The sequence below is a fragment of the Chiloscyllium punctatum genome, chromosome 2 (genome assembly GCF_047496795.1).
Source record: "Chiloscyllium punctatum isolate Juve2018m chromosome 2, sChiPun1.3, whole genome shotgun sequence".
NCBI lineage: Eukaryota > Metazoa > Chordata > Chondrichthyes > Orectolobiformes > Hemiscylliidae > Chiloscyllium > Chiloscyllium punctatum.
In genome coordinates this window covers 31,092,301-31,108,207 of record NC_092740.1, presented here as the reverse complement: position 1 = coordinate 31,108,207, position 15,907 = coordinate 31,092,301, and the positions used below count along the sequence as shown (strand labels likewise).

The 15,907-nt window shown below is 41.4% G+C and overlaps 1 protein-coding gene across 20 annotated transcripts in view; it reads right to left on the bottom strand.

Annotated features, from left to right (window-relative positions):
- The window catches only part of LOC140495521 (teneurin-3), a 2,480,372-nt gene that overhangs the window by 69,526 nt on the left and 2,394,939 nt on the right, over positions 1-15,907 (bottom strand). For all 20 annotated transcript variants that reach the window (XM_072594601.1, XM_072594600.1, XM_072594605.1 and 17 more), the window contains 3 exons: positions 11,513-11,632; positions 3,945-4,206; positions 3,015-3,282 (listed from right to left, as the gene is read on the bottom strand). In XM_072594601.1, the coding sequence (XP_072450702.1) occupies positions 3,015-3,282; positions 3,945-4,206; positions 11,513-11,632 (650 nt within the window). The remainder of the gene's footprint in view (positions 1-3,014; positions 3,283-3,944; positions 4,207-11,512; positions 11,633-15,907) is intronic.

The window sequence follows — 15,907 nt, the reverse complement described above, 5'->3', positions numbered from 1 at the left end:
GTTCCGTGTGTACTTAGCATTCTGTGATTCTAAAAACACCAGAAGAACATCAATCTCTTTGGGATAATGTTTTACTCGATGGTTCCTTCCCAGTGACCCAATATGGGCCCACAGATGCAGAGGACAAAGCTGAAGTGCATTGGTATTCAGAAAGGATGCTGATCATATGAAACTGCATTTAAAGATGAGACAGGAGCCATGGTTAGGAGAATAAAAGGTATCAAAATTCACTAAAGGATTTATCACTGAAAGTTGGGAAATCTGCTGCTCCAAATGAAATGCATGCCAGGGCATAGAAAAGGCATTCATCACAATCAATCAATCCTGACTGAGGACTGGAGTACTACTGGAGAACTTCAGATGTTATATCTCGATACAAGGAAGTTACGGGTCGGCCAGCCCAACATAACTGCTGAGTGTGTTAACAGAAATGAGAATCTAACCTTTCACTCAGAATGGCATTGATTAATCAGGAAGGGCACGGATTTGTCTTAGTTTCAAGCAACCTTTTAGTCCCTTTATGACGCATCTCCCTGGCTGTGAAATCCTGAGGACAGACTTGAACCTAATTGTGCTGGACCAAAGATAAGCTCACTACAAGAACTGCATGGATTAGTTAAAAGGCACATTAAATCTTGACTGATTTGATTAAATTCTCTGATCAGAAAGCACAGCAGGTTAATCGAAGCAGTGTCACAAATGGTGCTACACAAAGACTTTCAACGAGAAAGAGCTGCATGGGAGGCTCCAAAAGAGCATGGAAGCCCATGGAATTAAAGGGAAAGTGTTGGTATGGATACAATTGGCTTTTGCCAGTAAACAAGTGGTGATACTGCAAGAATAGTTTGCAGACTGAGTAGCATTCTCGTGGAGCACTTCCCCAGTGAGGCCTGTGTGCCCTACCTTTCAATATGTTGAAAATACCTAGGCTCAGTAGTTGGGTTTAAGCAGACACTTGCTGTGTCTGGTCATGCTAAAGCAACAGCAAACACACACAAACTTTCAGAGAATGTTAGATGTTCTGACACAGTGTAAAGCTGGAGCTTGTGTTTGTCTATGAAATCTCAATATATTCTTGGGCTCCAGAGTCTAAAATCACTTAATTTGAAAAGGCTTCCTCCATTTAAAAATATAAAGATTTCCTCAGAGATCCTGTGCACTCAATTCTTCTAGTTCATGCCATTAATTAACATGAATGATAAAAATCAACCTTTTTACTTAGATTGAGGTATTGCTGCAGGGATTAGGGGACCCTGATAAAAAATGTCTTGGCTGGAGTCCCATGACTGAGCTGAGTGGAACTCAGTACAAATCAATTTGTGCTGATTTTCTTTCTTCTTTATTCTTTTGGGCGATGTGGGCATCTCTGACAAAGTCAGCATTTGTTGCCCATCCCTAGATGGGCTAGATGGTCTGCCAGGCCATTTCAGAGAGTAATTAAGAGTCAACCACATGGATCTGGGTCTGTAGTCATCTGCAAGCCAGACTAGGTAAGGACGGCAGATTTTATTTCCTTGTGAACTGCATGTGTTTTCATTAACAACTGATGATAGTTGCCATGTTTACAGAGACTAGTTTTTATATTTGGATTTATGAATAGAAACTAAATTCCACTAGCTGCTGTGGTGGGATTTGAACTCAAGACTGGAGTGAATTACCATTGGTCTCGAGATGACTATTCCAGTAACATCACCATGATGGCACCATCTCCGATTCGACACTATAAGTGACCCTAGCACTGCTGGTGAATGAGAGTGAGCTGCAGTTTAATGTTGTGTTCAGTACAAGTTGCCTTATAGATAGCATGACAGAGATTCACCAAAATCACATTAGCGGATTAAAGTCTTTGATGATGTGGAAAGATTAGAAAAATGGAGAGGTGCTTGTTTCATTAATGAAAGCGAAGAGGAGGTCTGATAGAGGGTTTCAAAATTACAAATTTGGTGAGGTGAAGAGGGTAACATGATTTTCATTTGGTAGTCAGTCAGTTGGTAACAGGATGGCATAAATTTAAGATGATTATCGAATCAGCAATGAAAATGGTTGAGAGGATTTCAAAACCATGTGCTGCAAGTCTGTGGAATACCATAGAATTCACACAGCTTTTAAAAGCAATAAATGGGGAGGCAATAGCCTAGTGGTATTATCAGTGGACTGGTAATCCAGGGACTTGTGATTGAATCTCACCATGGCAGCTTGTGGAATATGAATACAATAATTATCTGGAATTAAGAATCTAATGAATCCATTTTGAATGTTGGAAAAACCCATCTGGTTCACTATCTCCTTTAGGGAAGGAAACTGTTATCCTGACCTGGTCTGGCCTGTATGTGACTCCACAAGTATTTAAGACTCTTAACTGCCCTCTGTGTAATTGGGGATGGCATTAAATGTTGCCTGGCCGGCGATGCCCTTATCCTGGGAATGAATAAAAAACGAACTGAGATCAAAAGGATAGTTATTTCAGTCACAATGCATCAAATGGCCTCTTTAGGTGCTGTTAGATTTGATGAGAATGGGCTTTGAGCTCCCCATTATTGTGTAAGTGTTCGCTATTGAAAGACAACAAGATTGAACTGTGGGTGAGGGGTGTACTTGGAATATAACAATAAATTCTGGGAATACTCCACAGGTCTACACCAAGGTTCATTTTTCAGGTCTGTAATGCTTCATCATCTTTTCTGATAAAAGATGACAGACCTGAAAAGTTAACACTGCTACTCTTTCCAAATGGTGTTCCCAGCATTTTCTGCTTTTTATTTCAGCTTTCCAATGATTTGCTTTTGAATTATGTGAGTGCGGTTATTAGATTTGCTTGTGATGTTACAGCAGCTAATGGGTCAACCAGCAATTCCTGGCAGTAGGGACAGACGTTAAGGACGACAACTTTGGTGAGGTCCTGTTGTGGGGTTGGGTCCAGACTCATCTGTTTATGGCCTCAGACGGAGCAAAGAGAGAAGCTGGAGACATACGACAAGCAAGTACACTAAGGCAAAAGTCTCCTCTGAACTTACCGACTGCCTCAGACAGGCCGTAGACCTTTTGATTGTAGGCATCAGTTTTGTCCCATATGAAGGTGTACGACAGATTAGGTGATGCCGGGAACCACTTCTGGAACAGTCGGCCCACCACAGCCACCATCAGGTGAACCTTCATCAAGTTGAATGGCACTGTGCTCTGGGTCATTGTGATCTTCAGAACTGGCTTATAGCCAGCAGCCCGTGAGCTAAGGTAGATTAGCTTCAGCTCAGTGCCAGGAATCTCTGTTTCTTCATGAAGCACCTGAAGGATATATCAGAATGTGAGACAGAGATGTCCTTCTTAGACAGAGTGAAGGTTAGTTGGAGAGACAGACAGACTTTGCTTACAGGTGAAGTAGAGGCCAAGATAATACACACAACCACTGGGGAGAGTTTAAGCCCAAAATAAGAAAGAAAAATCACTTATTTCATTTTAACTGTGATTTCTCTTGGGCAGGTATTACCAACACTCCACTAGACAATACAGATGGGGCCACCAATATGGAATGGGAGAATTTGATTGAAGAATGTAATTATGTCTGTACACAGTGCCACAAAGTTTATATTACCACAGACCCCAGGTGTGTGAACATAAACTTGCAGTAAAGCAATCTGATGATGCTAAGGTGGCAGGATGATGTCATGTGTTGGAAAATGAATGCGTGGCATCACAGGAGAGATGAATTTCCCCAATCTCTACAGAAGTGCCACCAGACAAAGAAGCAGTGCTCTAAATGCTTGTGATTTCAATGACACTTGTTGGACGATAATCTGGAAAGAGGATAGAGAACTGGAAATATAACAGGTGTGTGTGTGTGTGTGTGTGTGTGGGTGTGTGTGTGGGTGTGTGTGTGTGTGTGAGTGTGTGTGTGTAGTTGCATGTGTTGCTGTGAGTGAGAGGAAGGTAGCGAAGGGTCTGTTTACCTGTGTCTCAGGAATAATGGGGTTCTCCGAAGGAGATGACCTGAAAAAGGTGGACAGAGGAGATGCGAGTATGACGGGATTTGGCCTCACGAATCCACTTAGATCACAACTGGGAATCTCATTCTCTTCCTTCTTCATGACCATGGTGTCCATCACATGAAAAACATTCCAGGGGATCCACACAGTGTGGTGCTGAGTGATGAAGGGGACACGTTCAAAGCACAGAGTGAGAGACGCCCCACCGTTTGCCACCAGGTCGAACCTTGATCGAAACAAGAGCCATAGAAGGAAAATCAGTGTCACTCAGGGCACGAATCTAAGTTATTGAGCTTGGACTTTCTCTTTAGCATTCCTGAGCACGACACCACTCTGTGCCACTCAATCACATTAAAGGCATTTGCAATTGTTACCGTGGCTTCGACAAGATTATAACTAAATAGAAACCGGGTTTCTTTATGAGAATAATTTCTGCCCTGGAAGCCGGAAAATGCAATTTACACAAACTATTCATCTGATTACAGGACTGATAACAACAGGGTAGCAACAAAGAAATTCAGTCTAACATAATCACTGCAGAACTGTTTTGTCTGCAAACATACTGCTGCGTAGAGAGCGGGACAAGGGAGATCAGAAAGATTCAAGGTTCCCCTTCTGGCTCCCACTGATCTAGCCTGCCTCAGTAGCATGGTGATTGCATAGCTACAATTGTTCTCAGCACTTGTCTGTATGTTGGCCGTACAGATTGAGGGTTGGATGGGAGGGTTCAGGAAATCAGTTAGACTTCGGAGCTACATCTACATTCGAGTGATTGTCTCGTGAGGCCAGTATTGTTTTGAGGTAGTGGTTTTGTTTGGGTCTGTCCCCTTTTGCCTCAGCTCTCACATGTACTGCGGTCTTCCCACAGGGAAGTGTGCACATGGGAAAGCATTAGAAATTAGGAGAACCTGCAAGGGGGAGGATTATCTCACTCTGGGTAAAGAGTTAAAATGTCTTGTTGTTCTTCACCTCTCTCTTGAAATTAAATATCTCACAATTATATGAACTTGAGGGCTCTTTAAAACAACAGAATAGATTCTAGTTCCTTTAATAATGAATAATTCTCCTCCTACACCTTAAGGTACACAATGCTGAGAAGTTTCATGGCTTGTCATCCAATTACCTCAGATGGGCAGTACAACAATAATTTACATTTACATAGCACCTCTATGGTTGTAAAATGTCTCAATGGGCATCACTGAACAAGAAATGATGTGGGTGTTTATAGATACACACTGCAGCAGAAAGCTTAATGCTTGGTTAAGGAGATAGAAGTTCAGGAGCTTCCTAAAGACAGCAAGAGACGTTGGGAGGAGCACGGCTAGCTCAAGAGGTTTTGGGAGGGATTACAAAGATAGAGAAGAACATGGTCATGGAGGGATTTGAAAACAAAACTAAGATTTTTAAAATGAAGGCATTGTTTAACAGGGAGCCAATGTAGGTCAGTCCGCAGAAGTGATGGTTAAATGGAGCTTGGTATGAGTTGGATGACCTCATTAACAGAGGGTAGAACACAGAAGGCCAGCTAGCACTGCCGTAGGAAAATCAAATATAAAGCAAAAGTGTAAATGAACATTTCGGCAGCAGATAAATAATAACCTTCCTGTTCTCTTCTGCTACCATTGCTTCTAGTTGTCAATTAATCACTTGAAGTCCTACAAGCCAAACATTCACGATAACACTTGAGAAGCAGTCTGCAATTCACTGCCCCAGGCAGGCAAGTACACGAACATAACCTTATGGGCACAGTTCCAATATAGATAAATAGGATCACAGTATGACCCTTACAATGGTAACAAGTTAAGGATAATAGGGAATCTTAAGTTTTAAACGTATAGCACTTCTATTCTTTTTCATTCTTAGCTTTATCAGTTCCAAGACCCTCAGCAGTATCTTTCAGCTCAGTCACGTTTGCAAATAGGAAGGGGAAAACCTCGGGAAGATCATCACCCCGTGCTCTCTTTGAATTCACACAGCTTGGATAGTTATGACAGAGCTTCCAAAGCCAGGAACACAGGAGCAGACTCACTGCCACCTTCTTGGAACAATGAACTCAGCTCTGTGAGTTTTGTTCAATCAGTTCTGTGAGTCAATAGGTAATAGTTTAAACTCACTGGGCAACCAGGAGAAGATCTTCAATCTGATTTTCTCCTTTCTTCAGGTGGCTACAAATGCAGTATGAAGCATTTCAGGGAACATCTCTGGGTAGCACGTACCAAACAACCCCACCACCCTGTGGTCGACCACTTCAACTCCCTCTCCCACTACCCCAAGGATATGCAATTCCTGGATCTCCTCCACTGCCAAATCCAAGCCACCTGACTACTGGAGATAGAACGCCTTGGGACCCTACACCAACACAGCATCAACATCGACTTCATGAGTTTCTGATTCTCCCCTCCACCCACCTCATCCTAGATGCAACTGTCCAACTTGACACCACCCTCTTGACTTGTCCTACCTATCCATCTTCCTTTTCACCTATCTGCTCCACCCTCCCCACGGACCTATCACAATCATGCCCCCACCTACCATCCCCCCAACTCCACCCCACACCTCTGTTTATCTCTCAGCCCCCTTTCCCCTCCACATTCCTGATGAAGGGCTTATGCCCGAAATGTCAACTCTCCTGCTTCCCGGATCCTGCCTGACCTTCTTTGCTTTTCCAATGCCACCTTTTTCAATTCTCTCTCTGTCCGAGCTGCTTGGGAACTGAAAACTCTGTCCTTTGGGAAGTCTGGGCAAGCATGTCAGTGACCAATATGGGTGTGAACTGGAATCATTTTAAGCATTGCGTCTGATCCTATATCCTAATTTTTACTTCAGCTCCCTAAGACACAAAGTGAACAGGACCGGGGTAATAAGGGGTAATTGCAAATGCTGGCAACCAGAAATTAAAAACAAAACATCTTGGCAAAATTACATTTCAGGCACTGATTCTGTCTGAATGCAGGCCACTGTTCCAGATGAAGTCTTAACCATTTTTTGGCTATTTAGAGGTAGATGGTCAGTTCACAATGGGTTCAGCAGAATTGAAGCATTGTCTGTAATAATTGTTATAATTAAATAATATAATCTGAATAATTTGATAAACGAATTGCGATGGAAGATGATTCAGAAGTTTGATGGGCAAGGTGTAATAAAACAGTTCTTTGGTTTCAGAGTTCAGGAAAAGGTGGGGGGGGGGGGGGAGTCAAATTGAAAATTGTTGTGAGACCATCTGGGGTAAGATTGAAAAAATTAAAAATCTAGAATGTGCAATCCCGAATAGCTGCCGAGGTTAAGTTAATTGAGAAGTTTATAGCAGGGATAGATTTCCTTTCCAGAAGGGTATTAAAAGATAGGAAGCAAGGCCAGGTAAATAATGTTTAGGTATTGATCAGCCACAATCAAACCATCTCTAGGGATAGGATGGTCTATGCCTATCAGTATGTTGCATTGCTTAATTGCTGAACATCAGTGGCTCATAGGGAGACATGTTTTGATTACTGCAGGGATGAATGATTACAGACTGCACTGAAAAATTAAGCGCTTATTTTAGTTGCAGAGACTCAAAGCAAAATGATTCAGAGCTTGGTTTCCATGCCCCTCATGACAAAATTACCTCATCAGAAACATTAACCAACCTTTTTCTGACTAGTGCTGACTGGCTGACTATTTTATGACCAAAAGAACTGCGTATGCTGTAAATGTAGAAATTGCTGGAAAAACTCAGCAGGTCTGCCAGCATCTGTGGAGGGAAATCAAAGTTAACGTTCTGGTCAAGTGATCCTTCTGAAACGTTAACTCTGATTTGTCTCCACTCAAGTCTTGAAATTCCTCTGTAAAAAAGAGGAACAAATATCATTAAATAGTCAAGACAAAAATAGAAAGTCCTGGAAAAGCTCAGCAGGTCTGGCAGCATCTGTGGAGGGAAATCAAAGTTAACGTTCTGGTCGAGTGACCCTTCTGAAACGTTAACTCTGATTTGTCTCCACAGATGCTGCCAGACTTGTTGAGCTTTTCCAGGAATTTCTATTTTTGTCTTGACTATTTAATGATATTTGTTCCTCTTTTTACAGAGGAATTTCGCGACTTGAGTTGAAACAATAAAACACAGTTAGTGATTTGATACAAAAGCCGGCATTTTCATAACTGAAATCCAAACGTTGGGCCCTCAAATGTGGCAACTAACATTCTAGCAGGGCTGGGATTAGGGGCTGGTTGTATTTCATGCATGCCCATTTTACACATAATCCACTCATGTCTTATTTTGTTGATTTATGTGTGTAAAACACTATGTGTCCATATCTGGTAGAAGCAGGCATAACCCTGCAGAGGTGAGATACCCTTTTGGAGAGATAAGGTTTTTCCTTGGATATGGTACCAGGGCATCACTGAGAGAGATACCGTGCTCTTTGGAAGAAGTAAGGCTCCTTCTAAGATTGTTATAAATAGTCACTAATAAGCATAAAAAGTGAATACTGATTGTCAAACTGAAAGAAACTACAACACAGAGGGACTGCCAAACTCGAAGGTTACTGGATTTGTGCTGCATTACTGATTGCACAACCTTCCATTATCACAGCTGATTCGACAGCCTCAAGTGATTTCAGACTCTTTGGATTTAAAACATAGAACATAGAACAGTACAGCACAGTACAGGCCCTTCAGCCCACCATGTTGTGCCGACCATTGATCCTCATGTATGCACCCTCAAATTTCTGTGACCATATGCATGTCCAGCCATCTCTTAAATGTCCCCAATGACCTTGCTTCCACAACTGCTGCTGGCAATGCATTCCATGCTCTCACAACTCTCTGTGTAAAGAACCCGCCTCTGACATCCTCTCTATACTTTCCTACAACCAGCTTATAACGATGACCCCTCGTATTAGCCATTTCTGCCCTGGGAAATAGTCTCTGGCTATTTACTCTATCTATGCCTCTCATTACCTTGTATACCTCAATTAGGTCCCCTCTCCTCCTCCTTTTCTCCAATGAAAAAAGTCCAAGCTCAGTCAACCTCTCTTCATAAGATAAGCCCTCCAGTCCAGGCAGCATCCTGGTAAACCTCCTCTGAACCCTCTCCAAAGCATCCACATCTTTCCTATAATAGGGCGACCAGAACTGGACGCAGTATTCCAAGTGCAGTCTAACCAAAGTTTTATAGAGCTGCAACAAGATCTCACAACTCTTAAACTCAATCCCCCTGTTAATGAAAGCCAAAACACCATATGCTTTCTTAACAACCTTGTCCACTTGGGTGGCCATTTTAAGGGATCTATGTACCTGCGCACCAAGATCCCTCTGTTCCTCCACACTGCCAAGAATCCTATCCTTAATCCTATACTCAGCTTTCAAATTCGACCTTCCAAAATGTATCACCTCGCATTTATCCAGGTCGAACTCTATTTGCCACCTCTCAGCCCATCTCTGCATCCTGTCAATGTCCCGCTGCAGCCGACAACAGCCGTCTATACTGAAAACGACACCTCCAACCTTTGTGTTGTCTGCAAACTTGCTGACCCATCCTTCAATCCCCTCATCCAAGTCATTAATAAAAATTACAAACAGTAGAGGGCCAAGGACAGAGCCCTGTGGAACACCACTCACCACAGACTTCCAGGCAGAACATTTTCCTTCTACTACCACTCGCTGTCTTCTGTGGCCAGCCAATTCTGTATCCAGACAGCTATGTTCCCCTGAATCCCATTCCTCCTGACCTTCTGAATGAGCCTACCATGGGGAACCTTATCAAATGCCTTGCTGAAATTCATATACACCACATCCACAGTTTGACCCTCATCAACTTTTCTAGTCACATCCTCAAAGAACTCGATAAGGTTTGTGAGGCATGACCTGCCCCTCACAAAGCCGTGTTGACTGCATTTAATCAAGCCATGCTCTTCCAGATGGTCATAAATCCTATCCCTCAGAATCCTTTCTAACACCTTGCAGACGACAGATGTGAGACTTACTGGTCTGTAATTGCCGGGGATTTCCCTATTTCCTTTCTTGAAGAGAGGAATTACATTTGCCTCTCTCCAGTCCTCAGGCACGACTCCAGTGGAGAGAGAGGATGCAGATCTTCGCAAGTGGCGAAGCAATTACATTTCTCATTTCCCAAAGCAGCCGAGGACAAATCTGGTCCGGGCCTGGCGACTTGTCAATCTTAATGTTTGCCAAAATTTCAAGCACATCAGCTTCATCTATCTCTATCTATTCCAGCATGCACACCTGCTCTTCAAAGGTTTCATTCACTACAAAGTTTGTTCCTTTCGTAAAGGCAGAAGCAAAAAACTCATTTAGGGCTTCCCCTACCTTCGCAGACTCCACACACAAGTTCCCTATGCTATCCCTGATCAGCCTTACTCTTTCTTTGACCATTCTCTTATTCCTCATGTAAGTGTAAAATGCCTTTGTGTTCTCCCGAATCCATTCTGCCAAACCTTTCTCGTGCCCCCTCCTGGCTCTCCTTAGACCATTTTGGAGTATTAATTCCAATTTTTAAAAATTTATTCATGGGATAAGGGCATTGCTGGCTTGGCCAGCAGTATTACCAACCCCTAATTATCCAGAGGGCAGATTAGAGTCAACCACATTGCTGTGGTCTGGAATCACATGTAGGCTCGACCAGACAAACATGGCTTCCCTGAAGGACATTAGTGAATCCAGTGGGCTTTTCCTGACATTTGACAATGATTTCATGGTCATTAATAGACTCTGAATTCCCATTTTGCTTTTACATTTTTATTGAATTCAAGTTCCACCATCTACCATTGTAGGAGTTGAACCTGGATTCTCAGAACATGAACGGGGTTTCTGGGTTAACAGCCCAATTATAGTACTGGAGGCCATTACCTCCCTCCATTTAAGAGCAATGGAATGAAATATTTTTTTGGGGGATTACATAAGTTAAGGAGTTTAATGAATAGGCAATCTATGAATTAGAACGTTTTATAAGTTATGCAGAAGGCACGTAAGAATTTTATATTATTTAATCTCAGAATGGGAAAGGAGTTCTGCCCAAAATGGACACTGAGTGAGCTGGTATGGTAGGCAGGAGGGGAAAAGTGCCTGGATGTGCAGCATTGGTTAACATAAGTTGGCACAAAGGGCCTTGATGGTGGACGGAGGAAATGGGGTGACACAGAGGTTATGTGAGGTTAAGGCAGGTGGACATTTTTAAAATGTATTCACTAGCTGCAAGTGTATCTGACTAGGTTAATGGTTATGCCATTGCGAAGGTGGCACAGAGCTGACTTTTTGAACCACTTCAGTTCTTGAGGTACAGTTCCACATATAGTGCCATTAGGGATGGGAGTTCCAGCATGGTAACCTAGCAACACTGAAGGAACCAAGTCAGGATGTAGCTGACCTGGCCTGTCAAGGTGTGGCTGATGAAGTGAAGCTGGATAATGGAATAACCTTCAAGGAGTATTTAAACAGAAAGCACGTTATGCTAATCTATTCAGATTTGGTTCCTTCCTGCCACTTCATGGGTTTGAAACACATAAGCTACATTTTATTACTATCAGCAAAAAACTCACATTCCGTCCTGCCGGGTGATGGTGTAGCCATACTGTGGGTAGTGCAGAAAGGACACGTTTACACCAATGAGGGGTGTTCCATCCGCAGTAAGCACTTGTCCTCTGATAACGGAGCTCAGGCTATGAGAGATTGCCAGGGCAGGAAAAAAAGAGAAGAGGAATCAAGCACCCTTTGATGGAATATTCCCACATAGATTCCACCGAGAATCAAATGCTTCAAGAAATAAAAAACCCAACAAAACAAATGTGATCAAATGCCATATAAACTTGAGTAAAAGTCAATCTCATGTAAAAGTCGATCCCAGTTCTTCACAGATAACAGATCAACATTTGTGAGGAAAATGATTTTTTTTTGTGCTATTATGTGTTTTGATGTACAATTCACACCAATTTAGGGCGAAAGCTTAAGACGCAGAGTCAGGTGACAACCTCCCTTTGTGTGCAGCTTAACTTACTGTAATTCATTGTGTTTTTTAAAATTCATTGAGAGATCAACTGGGCTTCTGCATTGATAGGCGTTTTGGATTGTAGCATGAATTATAGCCCCTTACAAGTAGTATCAACCCCATAAATTTAACATTAAAAAATAATCTTAAAAATTTGACTTTTACATGAGTTGATATGGTAATACTGCAAAGACATTCCAAAATAATTCATTTTCATAAAACGCTAATATTATTTCACATATTCTGATTTAACATGAGCATTCCCCTGACAACTTATCAAGCTCACCATGATCCATGTTTTATAGTTTGAATGTATACAGTTCCATTTCTTTGTGTTCTTTAATTTCATCCACAATATTTCAATTTAGCAGTTAAATAAGTAATGAATTGATTATTGAAAGTTCCAGGAAACTGCAAATGGGGTTGATGGGAGAGATTGGCTAGTAGTTATGAAATCAGAAACAGTAATTCCAAAAGCTTTAATTAAATTCAGGGATTAAAGTGCATCAGGACAATCTGGATAGCTGGAGACACTCTGCTTCTGTTGTACATCAGGAGCTGGTGCTCTGCAAAGGCACCTGTTCGTTTTGCTTGCACTGAACATCCAGAGCATTATGAATTCATAAAAAGCACATTAAATAATTTGTGATCCATTACTGCACTTGGTACAGGCCTTTATTAAATTGTCTTACTTCATTACTCTGCTTCAAGATTTTAAACATACTTTTTAAAGACCTTTCTTTATATAGAGCTCAGAAGAGGCCCTTTGGCTCATCAAGTCTGCACTGACTCCCTTCACCAATCCCACTTTCTAGCGCTTGGCCCATAGACCTGAATGTTACGACATTTCAAGTGCTTGTTTTAAAGGTTGTGAGGTTTCCTGCCTCTCCTCCCCTCCTGGGCAGTGCATGCCAGATTCCCACCACCCTCAGCAGTTTTTCCTCTAATTCACTCTAAACCTATTGTTCTTCACCTTAAAATCACACCCCCACCCCCGTTATGGATTCCTTCAATAATCAAGGGAATAGCTGCTACCTATCCATTATGTGCATACCCCTGAAAATCTCATACAGAATCATGTGTGTGTGTGTGTTTGTGCATGTGTGTGTATGTGTGTGGGGTGGCGTTGACAAAGGATGTGCTCCCATTAGCAACATGATGTGGTTACCAGTTCCTCACACAATGTACTTGTGCAGCTTGCAAATCTCTGTATTAGGCACTGCTTATGCCATTGCACCTCATTAGATGAATCTTTCGAAGCTTAAGACATTTGTTCTATGTTACCTTATTCTTCGTGAAACATGTTCTATTCTCTGGAATCTGTTTTCAGGTCTCTGTCATGCTAACTAAAGGCTATGTTCCTGGTGTCTTGCATCCTTATTTTGTTTCTCACTATTCCTCCATAGGGAAGTGTCTGACCTCCACAGAGCTTCTGTCTTTCTGCACGATATTTATGAATGTCAATGCAAATGAAAAAATAATACTTTCTCTCAAAATGGCACAGTTGTGAATAAGCCGTTGTCATCTCAATTTGTTTCCTGGGCTATAATCACGTGTGTTCAATTTACACATCTCTTGTAGCCAGTATGTGGCGAAGAAAATACATGGCTCTCTCATCTCTCTCTCTAATTCCAACTGAGAGGGAACTATGTATAAATGTCTGCAGTCTCCATGAGTTGTCTGGCCTGATCATCACAGGCTAACAGCAGGTAACATAACCAGAATGTATGAGTGAAAAATAACTATCTCCACTGTTGACCACGTGAGATGCATGCTCTTGCAAATCACTCTGCAAATCAACTCTCACAGAACAGAGGTGACACCTCATTTTTTTTAAAAAATTTATGAGACATAAATAAGCAATTCATTTTCCTGCAACTAGACACACTGCCGGAGAACCTGAAAGCATATTGTAAGATGCCTTAACAAAGCTAACATGATGATTTTACAGTGGGTTCTAATTTAAACTAACTCTTTACACCAACTATTATGTGCAGTGCTGTATTTTCCACGAATGATCTTTCATACAATTTAGAAGGTTTCTTCAACTCATTTGTAGATTATTCAACCTATTTCCAAACGTCGCAATGATCTCCATTTACTGTAGGGCCATCCTTCTTTCACATCCTGTGTATTATTTTTCCCAAACGGTGCTTATCCTAATGATTAACTTTTAGCCTTGTGGACTGATGAAGGGCACTGAATAGTCTATTTTCTTCATGGCCGCTTTCAATGTTTCCTGTATTTATTTCAGCAGTTTTGTTTTAAGCTGATTCCATGGTCGCCTCTATTAGCCAAAAGATAACCTCTAAAATAAATCACTGGCACATCCTACAGTATGCTTTGTGATCAGCTGACTTGAGAATGTGTGCACAGTATGACACAAACTGAGGCAGAGGAGAGAGCCAGAGTTTGGTATGCATAATCACCATCAGGTACTTTTTCCCTTATGATATTTTGTGACATTCTGAGTGTAACATCTATCTTGTGGGAAACTTGCCCTCTCCCAATAGAATTCCTCGACAACATAGCTGCAATTGATTTCATCTGAATCCAGGCCAATTGGATGCTAACAGCCTGTTCAGTCTTTATGAATTCGCAATCAGCTCGAAAACATGTTTTTTTTCCTCCTTTCTGTCTTACCTTTGCACAGATTTCCCCTCAGCACAATCAAGCATTTGAAAATAGGTCATTTCAATGGAATGTTTTTGTTTTTATCTGCACATATCCAGGAAGCTAAATATCATTTATTATCAATATGAATGTACATGCAATCAGCAGGGCTACAAGCTATTTAAAGATAGCATGTGTGAATATAAGTCATAATATTAAATAAAATGGATGAAATATTATCTCAATGTTATAGTTACTAATTGCTTATACTTTAAAAAATAATGAAATGAGTACTTCTAAGCTTGAGTTAGGATGACAACTGGTGAGTTAAATTCAAAGCTATGCTTATAAAGTCACTTTAACAGATTGTTGAGATAATTTGCTTTAGTTTTAAGTGAATATTCATTTGTCATTGCCTGGAAATCATGAACTATCTCCAAAACTTCAAACAGACTTATGCCAAAACAGAACAAAATGCTTTGGAAATAATTAAGAAGGAATTTCAGACTTTTGAAAGCAGAATTTCAGATTTTGCATAGATCTGATCTGTGATCAAGTTACCTGTGTTTGTATTGCCAAGTTTACCAGAGTACTGAAAGCAACTGTATCGTAAAACAATCCACTGGCTTGGGAAAACTTTTGAGACATCCTGAGAATATTCAGTCACTGTACAAATGCAATTGGTTTTTCAGATTACTCTTACTGCACCTTTGTCAGGTATATTCTGCAGGCAGCTCTCTCTCAATGTTTTGGTGCAAGTATAGCCAACCTTTTAGAGCAGGGGTCAGATCTGGCCAGCATGGTTAGCACTGCTGCCTCACAACACCAGGGACCTGGGTCCGATTCCATGCCTTTGTGGAGTTTGCACATTCGCCCCATGTCTGTGTGGGAAATGTAGGATTACAGGGATAGGTGGGTCTGGGTGGGATGCTCTTCAGAGTGTCAGTGTGGACTTGATGGGCTGAATGGCCTGCTTCCACACTGTAGGGATTCTATCTCTGTGACAAAGCCATTGGGTGGGTCATGCAAAATTAAAGCACTTTGTGTCCAGAGAGAATCAAAATTACACAGCCTGGCTAATGCAAGAACTTTCACTTTAATGGGATATTATCATACTAAAATAAGAATGCAAGAAATAGTAGCTCAAGTGCACTGTGAAATGCCCTGAGCTTGTATGACATTTGAGAAATCATGGCTGACTTTGTAAATCAGCTTCTCTTTTCTGCACTATTCACATACCCCTTAATTCTCTTAGTTTCCAGCAAGCTATTCATAACCTACAATGTATTTAACATCTGCAAATTTGAAGCTGTTAAAATAAAAATGTGATTTCTTC